This window comes from Bombus vancouverensis, chromosome 2, assembly GCF_051014615.1.
Source record: "Bombus vancouverensis nearcticus chromosome 2, iyBomVanc1_principal, whole genome shotgun sequence".
Lineage (NCBI taxonomy): Eukaryota > Metazoa > Arthropoda > Insecta > Hymenoptera > Apidae > Bombus > Bombus vancouverensis.
The window spans coordinates 5920834-5937471 of record NC_134912.1 but is presented as its reverse complement, the minus strand read 5'-3'; the positions used below and the strand labels follow the sequence as shown (position 1 = coordinate 5937471).

The 16638-nt window shown below is 35.3% G+C and overlaps 2 protein-coding genes across 3 annotated transcripts; both read left to right on the top strand.

Moving 5' to 3' along the window:
- Positions 1 to 161: 161 nt before the first annotated feature.
- On the top strand, positions 162 to 11283 carry LOC117161597 (farnesol dehydrogenase-like). Of its 2 annotated transcripts, none has more exons than XM_076627758.1 (4): positions 162 to 376; positions 2287 to 2413; positions 8338 to 10748; positions 11120 to 11283. In XM_076627758.1, the coding sequence occupies exons 1-3, from the start codon at positions 367 to 369 to the stop codon at positions 8414 to 8416; spliced, it is 216 nt and encodes a 71-aa protein (XP_076483873.1). In that variant the 5' UTR covers positions 162 to 366; the 3' UTR covers positions 8417 to 10748; positions 11120 to 11283. The 2 variants fall into 2 exon arrangements, with proteins under 2 accessions (XP_076483873.1, XP_033199145.2); XM_033343254.2 differs by lacking the exon at positions 162 to 376 and adding an exon at positions 455 to 1179.
- Positions 11284 to 12428: 1145 nt separating this feature from the next.
- LOC117161598 (farnesol dehydrogenase-like) lies at positions 12429 to 16605 on the top strand. The gene is made up of 5 exons (XM_033343256.2): positions 12429 to 12798; positions 13912 to 14038; positions 15089 to 15221; positions 15504 to 15638; positions 16178 to 16605. Exons 1-5 carry the CDS (start codon positions 12501 to 12503, stop codon positions 16235 to 16237), a joined length of 753 nt encoding a protein of 250 aa, XP_033199147.2. The 5' UTR covers positions 12429 to 12500; the 3' UTR covers positions 16238 to 16605.
- The last annotated feature ends 33 nt before the right edge of the window (positions 16606 to 16638 follow it).

The following is a 16638-nucleotide window of genomic DNA, read 5'->3' as shown; positions in this document are numbered from 1 at the left end:
ATAGTTCCATTTAAAATTGAGAAATGAAATCATCATGAATCATAAACTAAATCTAATATAGACCACAATCATATAAATAGGTTTGGACACTCTTATGCTGAAAGCATAGAAGGAACCGTCTGAAAACTGAGTCATGAAAAACCAACACAGAAAATAAGAAAGTTCTCGTTCTGCGCATGCGTGACTTGCTATGAATGTCTCAAACAAAGGCAGACACTCTACTTATCGCTGTTTCGCAAACACGATAACTTTATTGTTTTCCATGTTAATTTTTCACGACGCAATTTTTGGACGGTTGTCCCTAACGAGTATCGAGACATATTTATACTATAACCGTGGTGTAGTCATTTTATTAAACTTTGTGTTATGCCTCGTGGTAAGGAAATGAGAGTAGAAATGTTATGTATCGTCACTATAAAGTATGAAAACAAAGTAGGCAAGCCATATGTAAGTGGATGCGACATAAGAATAAAAACAGAAGGTTTCATGTGTGCACGCTGTCCCGTTCGTGATCGCTGTAACATTTACATATTTACTGCACAAATGTGCAAGTGTTATTAGGCAAGGAAACAAGAGATCTCTCCCTATGCAGAGTTCTTTCTCTATTCCTATATTGCTTTTCAGCTCTCGTACTGAGAGCGCTTCAGTTATCGCTTTCATGCACTCCATCTTTATATCTTTAAAAATCGTTGCAGTTTTGTGACGTCCCATAGCATTAATTTTAGGAACGTTATATATAAGTACAGTGTGAATTCTGATGCGGTGAAATAAATGTATGCGGTATGAATTATATAGCAGTGTAGCAGAGGCAATGAACGGAGTAATATTGATAATAAATTCATTAAGTGTCATAATTTCTCATTACCACTAATAACTATTTAGAATAACTCGTTACTTTACACGTTTATTGTCATTGTCATTTTTCCTACATTGCCAGTACAATCTACACTTAGATAATATACAATTGTACTTATTCACGACATATACACATTTATAATAACCTTCCGTTTGTCATATACGTATTTGTGTACTTGCCTCAGTATCCCTTTTTCCGATCGAGTGTGATGTAACGAATGAAGAAGATATTGTTAAGTGCATTCAAATGGACCGATAAAAAGTTTGGTGGCCTTGACATTCTAGTAAATAATGCTGGAGTTGCTTTTGTCGCACCTATCATCGGTAAAATATTTATTGATATCAATCTATGATGCTTTACGAATATGCTTGCATTTGTATTTTCTTTTCTTGTAATCATTTCTCATCTCAAGTATTGTCTGTAATCATGAGTTATACAATTATTGTGCAAAATGTGTAAAATGGTTACAATAATCTAGATTTGTTTAATGCCTGTTATTTGGTGTCGGATGGTTGGATAACATTCTTTTCCAGAATTTTCCTGTACCGAACTACTATCTGTTGTAGCTTTCGTTAAACAAATAGTGTTGACCGTTGGCTGAGAAGACAGTTATGTGGAAAATTTCAAGAAATTAGCTTAGCTTTGTCATTAATATAACAGCAAAAAGATTATTTTTATTATTATACAGAATTATTTTGCTTGATTAAATTAATCTTGAATCATCGGTTTACTGTTGAAGGCGTACCATAGTACGCGGAAGGAGTATTTATATACATTTGCATTAAAACATAAGCATTACAACTTTTGTTGTGTTAGACCAGAAATTTAACCATACGAACAAAACAAATAGGATCCTTTTATTTTGCAAGCTATGTGATTTTCATTTGTTGCCATCTCTGCGTGGTATTTATTCTGAAAAATCGCTATCTATTAATTATCACTGATATATTGCTGACGATTAGCACTTATGCTGTGTTAAAAATGCTTTGCAATATCAAAACTTTGCTGTGCATTAGTTATGTTCTGATCGAGATTTTCTTGCTCCAAATTTTCTAAATTCATCAGATAAAAAAGTTGTTACACGTGTTTAAGAAATATTCGAAAAATTTTTAGGAAAATCAAATCGACTGATCTTTTCAAGTAAAATTCAAATTTTGTTTTCAGATGTTTGCTTCCCTACAATATCTACTATTTCAAAAGAATAATGCTTTCCTAGTCATTATTTTTAAATGTAAATGTTACAAATGTCAAATATTACATAAATAATACAGTTTTACTCGCGAAATTGAAGTTTTTTTTATCTAAACGTTGATTCTTACATGTCCCAACTGTTATATTTAATTACTCTTACTAACAATAGCTTGGATATATAATAATATTCAAAGATACATTTCTGTTTGTAATAATTAATCGTAAATATCCCGTTACAGACTCAAAAACCGAAGAATACCGTAGAGTCATTGATACCAACTTGATAGCACCAGCAATTTTTGCACGAGAAGCAGTAAAAGCTATGAAAAAATGCAACGCTTACGGCCATATAATTAATATCTCTAGGTAACTCCATGTATTACATAAGAATATTTTTCCTCCGTAATTTATTGATGGCAGCGTCGAATAAATATATCTGTGGAAAATGCCAAAGAATCTATCGTTCCGTTTGTCCTCTCAAATCTTAATTGTTTTTTGTTAATCTAAGCAAGTAGTTTTCATCTTTTATTTACAAACGGAGAAAACAAAAGCAAAACATAACTTTTATATCGAACACTACACGAACACGAAATAAACGTGGCCAAGTTGAACGTCAAAATCACGGTAACAGTTTGTTATTTACATATGTATAGTATATTATTTAATGCCATCGTTAGTCCATATGTACAGACAAGAAAATGAAAATTTTCGAAGGTATGGGAACATTTAAAACTTAAATCTAACAGATGGCGTTGATAGCGTTGTTATTTCGATAATTAAAATTGGCTCAACAAAATTGTCTATGATTACCTATGTATTAACGTAATTCTCAATAATAAAATGGGGTCGTGCATGTACTTAAAACACAAGCAATTCTCATATCGTTTTATTTTTATATTTCAATAGAACATTAGCCCTGGAGTTCTTATAACGGATATGATAAAAGTGTTAATTGATGTAGGTTTGGGGTTGATAATTAATCGATTCACACAGATTCGATTTTTCTCTCTATATTTCTCCGCCTCGTACAACACGGTTTAACACACAGGATACACTTAGTCAATTAACACGTGGTCGACTTCTAAGACAAAAGAGCGTCGTTAAAAGTCGTACCAACTTAGCTTGTAGTAACTAGCGATCATGTCAAGTTAACTTCGCTCAACACTCCCCTTTGATCGTACTTTCTATAAGCCCCATAGCTTTGGTAAAATGCTGAGTCCTAACTCTATTTAAGCCTTTGGTGAGAATGTCAGCAACATTCTCAGGACTAGGTATATATGTATAATCTAATATTCCCTTCGATACGCAGTTCTTAACATAAAAATAACGTACTTGAACATGCTTAGAACTTTCAGCAACTACTTCATCTTTGGACCATGAAATAGCCCTGATGTCATCACAAAAAATCTTGCAAGGGCGAAGGCAATATGACAATTAACCCAACTCCCTTAACAGTAAGGAAATCCACACAGTTTCCCTTGCTGCTTCTTGCATCGCCACAAACTCCGCTTCGCATGTCGATTGAGCTATAATTGGTTGTTTCTTGGACAACCAAGATATTGCACCACCAGCAAGTATGAAGACATACCCGCTCCTAGATTTCCTATCTACCGTACAGCCCGCAAGGTCTGAATCACAAAACACCTTCAAAGGTTGTCCTGTCCTTTGGTACACTAGCTTCATCTACTCACAGTTGCGACATACATTATATGCCCCACAGTTCGTTCATACAACTTATTATCGAAGGGCTCATTATACTCAATGTCAAAACTGGCTTCACACTCCTTAGCTAGCGGTGTTGACACTTCAACCTCATGAGCAATATCAAACAGATCCAGCATTTGACCTATCTGTACGGATTGATCAAATACGACAGTGGTACTGTTTGGCTTACTCAGGTGGATGGATAGAAATTGAGTATTTGTACCCAGCATCCTAACATCTAATTTCTCCTTAATTCTAGTTTTGAACACTTCAATCTTATCCTTCGTTCCAAACACAAGAATGTCATCCACATACACAGCTACAATCAGATCTTTGGACGCATTTACATACACACACTCATACATGGGTTCAGACTCATACCTTTCAAAATACTATTGATGTACCTAAACGACATTCTCCCGGTTTGCTTTAGTCCATACAGGCTCCTTTTGAGTTTGCACACATATTAAGTCCTGTCTTTTCCTGGAACTTTAAAAAATTCTGGTTGCTCCATGTATATATCCTCATCCAGAGGAATGTTAAGATATGCACATCCACATCGATATGCTCGTAAGCCCACTCATTCTCTGCACACAAAGCAAGCAGAATTCTTAGAGTTCTGCGTTTTACTATTGAACTGAAGGTTTCTGAGTAATCTACTCCATCAGGTCTCTGCCAGAATCTCCGAGCTACAAGCCTAGCCTTATATCTATCAGGGTCTCCCTTTATGACAAGCATCCACTTACAGTCTATAACATTTCTGTTCAAAGGTTTTTGCACAATGTCCCACACATCTTTATTTTTCAGATTGTCTAACTCCTTCATTATTGCATCAGTCCACTTTTGAGCATCTGGTCTCCTCAGGGCTTCGTACACATTCACGGATACATACATGCTTTGAGTTTTGCAAACGGTTGCAACATGAGCGCAACTATCACACGTCTTTGGCTTATGTAATCTTGCCGACCTCCTGGTCACAGTCGGTACACTCACAACCTCCCCCCTATTATTCTCACTCATTAAATTGTCCATGAAATAGTCAGTCTCCCCTTCATCGTTTTTGTCATCACTTTGTATTTCAATGTCAGTCTGGTCAACTCCCTTTCCAAATTCAAAATCTTCTACGTCCTATATCCATTCTGAGAATCTCCTTTTTATATTACTCGTATCCATCTTAACACTCTTGTAGGGAAACACATTCTCCTCAAACCTGACATGACAAGATATTATTACTTTCTTGGTTTTTGGCAGGTAACCTACAAATATCCCTTCATCTGCCCTGCCATTAAATTTTTGTCCGCTTGGGCTTCTCAGGTACCAGACTGTGCACCCAAATACTCTCAGTCTGTTGATCTCCCCTTGGATGTCGCATCCCTTACCTTTCCATAGTTCCAATGGGATCTTGTCTCCGATAGCAGCGAATGGGAATAGGTTCCTTATGTGACACGCAGTGTTTACTGTCTCTCCCCACAGATAGTCAGGGAGCCCTTATTGGATGAGTAAACACCTAGACATCTCAACCAGGATCCTATTTGCTCGTTCGGAAACTCCATTTTGCTTAGGGTTCCTAGGAACGGTCTTCCTGTGTAAGATGCCTTTCTCCTTCAGGTAACTTTCAAAATTTTCCCCCGTATACTCACCTCCATTGTCAGTTTGGAGGACACTTATTTTGGACTAGTATAGAGCCTCCACTTCCATCTGGTATTCCTTGATGCACTTAAGTACTTCGCTCTTCCTGCTAATGATCCTAACGTACATGAAATGAGAGGAATCATCAATGAAAGTCACAAAGTAATTACCTCCGTCTAATGACATGCACTGAGCTTTGCCACTAACATCGCTGTGAACAATCTCTAAAGGGCGTTGACACATGTGGTGAGCTGCCCTCGGAAATGGCATTTTTGTCATTTTTCCTTTCACGCAGACTCTACATAGTTCCTCATGTTTCCTCGAGTCCTCCTTCACGCTACTTACAGGGATTTTTCTCATTGCATTTCCATGCAGGTAACCTAATCTCTCGTGCCACGATACAATACTCTTGTATGCCTTTGCCTTAATGACCTTAATGCCTTCGTCATCCTTCCCAGGCTCCTCCTGATCGTTTTCCACGGTGACGTTTGCTACGTGCCTTTCAGATGGTATTGTCTCTAGGTAGTACACACTGTCTCCTACTCTTGAGTTGAATACAACGTCTCCATCATCATGTGTTCCAACGGCCTCATCCCTCGTACACACTGTGGTGACACCCTTCATTGCCAATTGCCTGATTGAAATTAGATTCACATCTAATTCAGGCACCCATAGAGCGTTCGACAAGGATAGGGTCCAACCGCCACAGGATTTAGTTATCTTCACAACGATCGTTCCTTTTCTTTTAACCTCCAGGTATTCCTTGTCAATTCTGATCTGTCCGGTTGCAGGCGTGGAGTCATGTGATTCGAGGACCCCGAGTCGAGGTAACTGATCCTATCTCTTTCCATGTGGCTGATGGACGATGAAGCTAACGTAGAGAGAAGTCTTTTGGATCTCGATTTGTCTTCTGATTCTCTCTCCTTCTTGCTGTCTTCTTGTCTCCTTTTCTCCCTTTGGTTCTTCTCCTCCTTATCTCCCTTCCCTTCTTGGTACTGGTACGAAATGTGGCCCCGTTTTCCACATTTGTAGCACTTCTGGTCATTTGGGTCTCTGTGCTTTGGCTTCGCGCCATCTTTGTTCTGTTGAGGCTTGGGCCTCCATTGTTTCCAGGCCGCCATTGCGCTGTTTTTCTCGGCCGAGTCCGCAGCCGCATCGATGCTTCTTTCTTCGAGTAGAAGATCGGATTTCACGACCCTCGCGGTTAGATCCTTATCGATCCTTGTTGCTCTGAGGTACGTCGCGTAATTTGTATTTGTAAAATATTAATTTTTGGTAAGAAAATATACACACTTTTTGTTTAAATTCAATATTTTGTCCAATATTCGTTATTTCTTATCACTTCGGTACATCTTCTTGGCATAGAATCTATTAATTTTTTACATTGATCTACCGTAATATTACTCCAAGCTGTTTCAATTGTAAAGTTCATTTAAATTTTTCGCTTTATAACCTTGTACTGTCTTTTCTATGATGCTCCATAAATTCTCGATTGGATTAATGTCTGGTGATTACGACGGCCACGGCAACACGGTAATATTTTCTTCTTCAAAACACTGTTTCACAACCCGAGCCGTGTGCTTCGGATCATTATCATTTTGAAAAATAAAATCATCCATTCAGTATGTCCATGTATTGAAAACGATCCGTAATTCCATTGATACGACATATCGGACCAGGACTACCTCGAGAAAAACACGCGCACACCATAACGTTCCCAACACCATGTTTAAGAGTTTTTAAAACGCACTGTGTTTTCAAACTTTCGCCAATTCGACGTCTAACATGCCGTATCCCGTCAGAAGAGACGCGATTGAATTTCGATTCGTCTGAAAACAATAACATTTGCCAATCTTCACTTGTCCAATGCTTATGAGCTTTAGCAAATGCAAGTCGTCTTTTTCGATTCCTAGAACTCAGTAGTGGTTTTTTTGGGGGTTTTCGTCCTCTTAAGTTAAAGTCTTCTAATCTTCTCTTAACAGTTCTAGCACTAATTTGTGTATCGGTTTTATAGTTTATCTCCGCAGCAATATTATTTGCACTACGAAAACGATCCTTTTCGCTCAATCGATGAATTCGGTGATCCATTTTTGGCGTTGTTTTCTGTAGTCTTCCATTTTTCGGTTGATCGTAATACATGCCTGCCTTTAAAAATTTATACCAAGCTTGCTTACAAGCCGTTTCTGACCTGTTCACTATATTTCCTATTTCGGTGAAGTTTTTACTTTGCTTTCACAGCCTTACGATTTGTTCCCTTTCATTTTCAAATAAATTCTTTCATTTACCCATAGTCTGTTTCTACCTAAATGAATTTTAAGGAATAAAAGGTACACTAAACAATGATTTTCACATTCCAGAATCAAAATGTTCAAAAACTGTACTCATATTCAGATTTTACACAGATCGACTTAAACTAATGCCCATTGTTTACAAGTGCTAAGCGGTAACTAACTGCTATAACTCCTATATTGTTTGTATTTGACAACTGACGGTCTGAGGTTACGAAGGTTAAGCATACAGCTATGTTATTCCAAAGAGACAAACCCAATAGAAGAACAATATGCGTATAAGGTGTTTGTAATCCGGTTTACAAATCATCGTCTTAAACTTCTGTCCGCCACTGTAAGTGTCAGAATAAGTTGAGGGATATCTTGGTAAATATTCGATTAGCATTCTATATTTAGGTTATTTCCACTATTACGTTATTATGTTTTATGCAAAGAAACGGAAGAATCATGAGTGCGATTTTGAATCTTCAATGCAAAATGATAAAAGTAGGATGTTTGGAGAAATAAAACATTCTACGCTTTATTAAACCAATTGTTCTATTTAATAAATGAGAAAGATTCGGAAAAGAACGTTTTATTTTTCATTCTAAATTAAATATTATCTCGTTATGCAAAAAGCGCGCACAGTCGGCTTAGCCTACATATACATTAAGATTTTTTTTTTCATAGGCGCCCGCGCCCTCCGAGGAGAGAGCGCCGGGTAGTGTCGGATTCGTACCGGCTAAAACCTCTACGGTGGTCGTCCTGAGGATTGGTAGGAGAGCCCCGGGACCATCGTTTCATATTGCTGCTGGGGCACTCCTTCGTCTTCTCCCTGATGATGTAATCGGGAGTCATCCTTGGTTGATTGGGGCGTTAGGAGGGACCACTCTCGGCGCGCTCCTTTGCGAGCATGACTTGCTCGCAGCAGGGATATACATTAAGACTGAAACTTTGAAAAAGAATATTAATTGCCAGGTCTCACCCAGTGGAAGTGGCTACATACTACACCTGCTCGAACTCCCAAACCCACACACCTTCCATTATGTTTTTATTTACCGTTTGGATTTTAATTGAATACTGTTGTTTTTGCTAACTTCTCCCTTCTTTTCTTTTTTTTTCATTGAGTATATCAGTTGTGTGTTGGCTGTGCCTAGTAGTTTTGGACTTCGCGACACATGCTGTTTGTCATAAAATAATAAAATTTATGACAATGAATTAATATTAAATCTTTGAAACTTATGACATTATTACACACACTTTTTCGTATTGGTTCAAAGATCGCCGATCAGCGACGACCTTGATTCCTGAAACTGTTTACAAACGACGATGATAAAATACACTTGTCAAAATACTATCGTGCAAGTACTTGTGTTATATTTAGTTCGGAAATAATACTTATTTTTTTGTCGATATTTTAAACTATCATAAATATGTAGTAATTGATTGCCTGCAAATTTTAGTGTCTGTAAAATCTAGTACTCTCTATCCATTTCCTGTTCAATGCATATTCTTTCCAGTTGGCGCATGCATTCTATTTTGATATTCTTATGATCTTCGAAGTTTTGGGGCGTTCTGTAATTAATTTTAATGATGCCATGTATTTTTCTTTGCAGTTCCCCGTAGTGTGAATTTTGGCGCGGTGAAATGAATGTTTTGAACGAGCAAAACAATTTGACAACAAATTCATTGATTAAATATCATAGTTACCAATTGTCATTTATAACTGTTTGTGATAACTCCACTTGTCATGCGCACTTAGATAATACATAATTATACTTATTTATTCACGACATATACTCATGTATAATAATCTGTTGTCTATCATATACGTATTTGCGTATTTGTCTCAGTATCCAAAGAAAATCTTTCTAACCAAATGGCCCCTCGATTTCGCATCGGCTTAGTGAGGAAGACAATAGCCTCTGCTAATTCCTGATTTCGTATGAGGTTTGCTGAAGATCACAGTTCTCTGATTTCGCGTCAAGTTTGCCTGTATTTACACAAGCCTTATGAAAATTTCCCGATTTCCTGTTAGGGTCATTGTCAAATCCGCTAACAGCTCCATGTTCTTGCATCAAGATCGATTGTTCCGTTTCTCCTAGTGACACGCTGATTTCGGATCGAGTTTGTTCACCAACATTGAATCTCCTTCGGCTTCTTGATGTTTGCGCCAAGAGCGTCTGCACACGACTTCATGTTAGAAGCGCCCTGACCGCGCCTCAAGTTCATCCTCGCAAACAATCCAGAACTTGTTATGCGCTCTCTGACCTTGGCAACATAACTGCTGATACAATTGCAACCGTATTTCATAAAATACCATGTCACGGTGCTCGCAGTCTTGGCCTGTAACACTCATATTTATGAATACAAATGCCAGCAGAAGTGAAAGCTGAAGGGGATATTCTGGTCTAGAAATTTGAAAAAATCGAAAATTTGTTTTTCATATTTCCTAAGTTTAGACATTCAAGAATATGCCCTTAAAAGGATTTTTCAAAATTTCAATTATTTTATGAGTTACAGCCATTTTTGTGACGCAGCATCTGCTCCGGTCCGACCGGGACCAATGTACAATAAACGGTAGACGCAGCCCGAGTACCTACGTATGAAAACCCTCATAAAATCATTACTGCATTTTATACCTTTTTTAAGGTATTTTTAATCCAAGGCCAAAAAACGTATTTTGTCGGAATTTTTTCGTCTTAGTACTTATTTCAAGTTAGTTTCTTGCCAGCCTTCAAGTAACGTGTACGTGCTAACTCTGACAACGTTTTATAAATATTTAAAGTAAAAATTGTTTTATATATTGAGATTTTAAAGTAAAATGGATAGAAAACATTCAAAATTCTGCTCTAAACGAGCATGCAGAGTGAAGAAGAGAAGATTTTCCGATATCAAGAAGATACCAGTTTCATTAGTGCATCTGCAGCAAAATTGAGAAGTTCGCAAGATGAAGAAGTTTTAATTAATAACAATTACGGCTATTGTATTTTAGAATTTTTCTCTGTTTTGCTCGTCTTCATGAAAGAACTTCGGAGAATAAGTATTTTGAAGTAGAGGAAGGTTTCTTGTATGGAGCAGATATCGCCGATTAAAAATATGTAAGTATGCTGTACCATTCTATGAGTAAAATTGCCGGAAACTTGTCTCAAAACTTTAAACGCGTTTTTCTCGAAACTACTTTTTTCGAGTTGGTGTGCACGATATCTCAAGTTCTAATGAACCGATTTATTTTAAATTTGGTCTGAATATTCCTTATATACTCCTCTATCGTCCGGACCACGCTCAGCTCAAAATCTTTAATATTACTATTTTTTAAACGTTCGGAATTGTAAAAAAAAAACGCGCAAAATAAGAAATTTTTTTTCAAACGGCCGTCATTTTGTGAAAAAATGTTGTATTGACTTTTCCAAGGTTCAGGCGATAGCGACATCCATACTAATTAAGAATCCGTTCGCATTTTTTGTTTCAGATGACCAGAAGGGTTGATATCATGCACGCCACGACACCCCATTTTTTTTGCAGCACCCACTTTGCCAGCTCATAACTTTTTAAATATTGAGTTTTTTTTCAGTGAATTTTTTACGTAATCTCGAAATATCAATAAACAAATGCTAAAAAGAAGGATAGCAAAAATATTTTTTGTTTCGCTTGTACAGAGCATCAAAAATCGCCCGAAATTCATGCCTCTAGACCAGAATACCCCCTTAATCAATTTAATGCGAAATTTACGATTGGAATAGCTGGATTGCATCGACAGTTACCGAACACCTTGTGCAACTAGCATCTCTAACCAATCAATTTTATCTTATCAAATTTATATTCACTTATTTTTGCGTTTCGCAATTGTCACGTTTACCGATGACTTTCAAATATTAAGAGTGAATACAACAAGTTACGCACGAGGCACTCGAATAAAATACACTTTATGTTGCAATCTTAATTAAAAACTATATCGGAGTCGCATGTACGACACATTACTCAAGATTTTAAGTAAATCTGCAATTATAAAGTAACAACAACTTGTACTCGTCATTCTATTCGATTAAAATAAATAAGAAGAACGCTTATAACACTAAAACTGCCAAAGTAATCGAAATGTCCAGCTCATACTGATTCATCGCTATTTTATAGCTGTGGTGCTCGATAAGTATTGTAAGTCTCTTTTTGTAACATGACTCAGTTGTTATAAGCAAAAACATGTAACAACCACTTATGCAGAATAAGTTTTCGGGATCTTATGGAATAGAGTGCTATTTTTGTATTGCATTTTATTTTTATTTGTTATCAATATAAATATAAATAAGGTAACAATGAATATAAAGAATACCATAAATGGAGTTATAAAACTAGCCTTTCATTTCGACAAATGTTCGTTCCTGAACATCGATAATTGATTAGAGTTTGTACTTAGCAACAGCAGCCGCTGTAGATACCTAGTACTTGTCTTTGTAGTGGATTGCTTTGATTATTTACATCGATTAATCATGACTACTCAACTCGTTGAAGGAGGAGGGGGACTGATTGTATGGAGCTATAGTTATACCTATGATTTATAGTTTACATGATCGCATTATCTGTCTCTCTATAATTTGCAACTGAAACATCCTTTTGTATTTTGCACGTTCTGTTTCGAGATATTTAACTAGTTGTATTTCATGTACGAGCCCTGCTAATTGAAGATCATTACATACACGTTTGTATGAAATGTACTGTATTACGTAAGTACTTACTTGGAACGACATATCATGAGTGAACACTGATTGGTAGAAATCAAGGTCAGTGCATCCACTTCTTCATATAAAGTAACGCAATGCCTTCATTCGCAGTTACGTTGCGGTGAGCTAACAAGAATGATGAATCGTTGGTCCGGTAAAATAGCAGTTGTGACCGGTTCCAGCAGTGGAATCGGTCTTGCGATATCGACAGCTCTGGTTAGTCATGGCATTAAAGTAGTTGGTTTGGGAAGAAGAATAGACAAGCTTCGGGATGCTGCAGCAGAAATTGGAAAGGATAAATTTTTCCCCATCGAGTGCGATGTAACGAACGAAGAAGATATTCTTAAGGTGTTCAAATGGATCGACGAAAAGTTTGCTCGCCTTGACATTTTAGTGAATAATGCTGGAGTTGTTTGTGCCAGACCTATCATCGGTAAAATATTGATGTTAAGTTATGTTAAAATACATATGTTTTACTAATATGTTTGCATTTGCATTTGCATTTTCCTTTTTTCTGTAATCTTCTTTTTTTTTAAGTATTGCCAGTAATCATAGGTTATATTATTATGCTACAGGTGTAAAATGGTTACACTAATCTAGATTCGTTTATCTACTATCTATAGTAGGAAAGCTTTCGTTGGACAAATAGTGTTGATGTGGAGTTAGTGTCCCAGATTTCTTCAGTATTAGCGGAGAAGTCACTTGTGTGGAAAATTTCAAGAAAATTACAATTTCGTTATCAGTACAACCGCTCGAGTGATTACAATAATTCCTTTGAATTATCGTGTTTGATTAAATTTATCTTCATGTCATCGGTTTACTGTTGAAGGCGTACCATAGTACGCGGAAAGAGTATTTATATACATTTGCATTAAAACATAAGCATTACAACTTTTGTTTTGTTAGACCAGAAATTCAACCATACGAACAAAACAAATAAGATCCTTTTATTTTGCAAGCTGATTTTCATTTGTTGCCATCTCTGCGTGGTATTTATTCTGAAAAATCGCTATCTATTAATTATCACTGATATATTGCTGACGATTAGCACTTGTGCTGTGTTAAAAATGCTTTGCAATATCAAAACTTCGCTGTGCATTAGTTATGTTCTGATCGAGATTTTCTTGCTCCAAATTTTCTAAATTCATCAGATAAAAAAGTTGTTACACGTGTTTAAGAAATATTCGAAAAATTTTTAGGAAAATCAAATCTGATACAAAAAAATTGTGTTCGCTATATTCGACTGATCTTTTCAAGTAAAATTCAAATTTTGTTTTCAGATGTTTGCTTCCCTACAATATCTACTATTTCAAAAGAATAATGCTTTCCTAGTCATTATTTTTAAATATAAATGTTACAAATGTCAAATATTACATAAATAATACAGTTTTACTCGCGAAATTGAAGTCTTTTTTATCTAAACGTTGATTCTTACATGTCCCAACTGTTATATTTAATTACTCTTACTAATAATAGCTTGGATATATAATAATATTCATAGATACATTTCTGTTTGTAATAATTAATCGTAAATATTCCGTTACAGACTCAAAAACCGAAGAATACCGTAGAGTCATTGATACCAACTTGATAGCACCAGCAATTTTTGCACGAGAAGCAGTAAAAGCTATGAAAAAATGCAACGCTTGCGGCCATATAATTAATATCTCCAGGTAACTCCATGTATTACATAAGAATATATTTCCTCCGTAATTTACTGATGGCAGCGTCGAATAAATATATCTGTGGAAAATGCCAAAGAATCTATCGTTCCGTTTGTCCTCTCAAACCTTAATTGTTTTTTGTTAATCTAAGCAAGTAGTTTTCATCTTTTATTTACAAACGGAGAAAACAAAAATGAAACATATAACTTTTATATTGAACACTACCAAATAAACTCGATTCGTTTGAATTTAATTTTTTGCCCAATATATTTTTATATGCATATTTTACGTATTTATTGAATTACATGTTATTTCTGAAATAATTAAATAATATAAAGACTATCGTTTTTCAAATGATATTTATTTCATTCTAGAGCAAACTTGAGTTGAATTCATGAAACACTTCCCCTAGCATATTATTTGAATTATTAAAAAAGTTATAATAGACATATCAGGCACGAAGTAAACAGAAACAAGTGTGTCTTCAATACAATATAAGGCCGGGAAAAATAAAGAATATTTGCATTTCTTCCAGATATATTAGGTTGTACCAAAAGTTTCTTTCGTTTTATAAAGAATTAATATTATTTTCATGTGTTGTTCATATGTTCCAATGGAACAGAATGCATGATACATAATTCGATAAAATAATATAAAACAAGAAATGTTGTACATTTATTACTTCTTTATAAAACGAAACAAACTTTTGGGACAGCCTAATAGATTGATTTACCAAACTATGATTTTATATATAGAATAAATTCAGCAATACGTCAATGTCACTGTGTATCTCTAGATTTTTATATTCCACAATCTCTCCAATCGATCGAATTTCTATCGATATATGCAAGACATCCGAAATACATAAAAAATATGAAAACAAGCAAAATGTCTGTGCTTATTTTTTCGTAATTTGTACGTTATTGCAAGGAACTTCAAAAAGATTCATTAAATTCCGTGATTTCGTAGAAATTAAACTATACTGTCTTCCATTATACTAATTTTTCACAGACAGTTTGATTAAATTATTACATTTTTTAATATGAAGCATATTTATAGCATTGCCGGATTACATCTGGAAGGTATAGCCATACCGATCGGCATGTACGGTCCTAGTAAATATGGTCTAAGAGCTCTAGGGATAGCACTCCGTCACGAAATAATCGCAGCCAAGCTGAACGTCAAAATCACGGTAACAGCTTGTTATTTACATATGTATAGTATATTATTTAATGTCATCGTTAGTCCATACGTACAGACAAAAAAATGAAAATTTTCGAAGGTGTGGGAACATTTAAAACCTAAATCTAACAGATGGCGTTGATAGATATCGTTGCTATTTGTATAATTAAAATTGGCTCAACAAAATTGTCTATGATTTTTTATTAACGTAATTCTGAACAATCAGATATAAGCGTGCACATACTATAAGAATAAATAATACTCACATGGTTTTATCTGTATATTTTAATAGAACATCAGCCCCGGAGCTGTGATGACGGATATGATAAAAAGTGTCCGAGATGTCGAGAGCAATAATTTTATATTAAAAGCTGAAGACATTGCCGAAGCAGTGATCTACGCGTTAGGAACACCGGAAACGGTCGAGGTATGTATACATAAAATATCTGTTCACAAGAACATACACACTGTAACGTCTCTTAGTAAGATTATCGACACACATTTTAACCCACATCTTTAATTTCCTTTATGCCAATTTCGTTCGGACGTTCCCACATATGTACTCATTTTATTTCGTTCCTAATATAAGATCTGTATAAAAAATATTATTTACTCCGTCGTTATATCAATTCATATAATTCGTATAACACCTATAGAGCTAGATAACCCTTTTTATACAGTTGATTATTGAATTATTTTCTTTCTTATTTTATTGTTTTTCTATTTATTTATGTTCCTTTATTTTACCTATTTGATATTTTCTTTTATTTCTTTCTATGCATACAATTTTTATATTTCTTTCTATAATATGTGGAAGTAACCATTTTGTTATTATAGAATGATAGATGATTATAGGATGATAGAATTTCTCCTTTCTCAATTAAGATCATATGTCAATATTATGTGAACGTTATTATTTTTACTGTTAATGATTAACTTCAATATTCATAGAAATACTGTTTGCAGATTCCGGAAATCACGGTAATACCACACGGCACGGGATTTATTTTCACACAGCGGGATTGACTCACAGTTAGTCATTACTTAGATGCTGTAACATACCGATTTTAATGAACTTCACGCCTGATCACATCATTATATCAATGTACAATGGCGAAAAAATCAGTGTGTTACTCCTACCTTGCAAGTATCAGAGTAGTTGAAGACTTATGTTGTTAGATATGCGATTAACGTTTTGTATCTACATTATTATTACTATTAGCTTATTACCATTTATACAAAGGAATGTAAGAACCGATGACCTCATTAGAACGATTGTGAATCTTAATGCAATATGGTAAAATCAAGATGTATGTAGGAATGTTTTATGGAATAGAACTTTGGACACTCTATTAAATGGATCATACTATTTAATAAAGAAATGGATTAGAAAACGGAGTTTTATATTTTTCCCTTTAAATATAAAA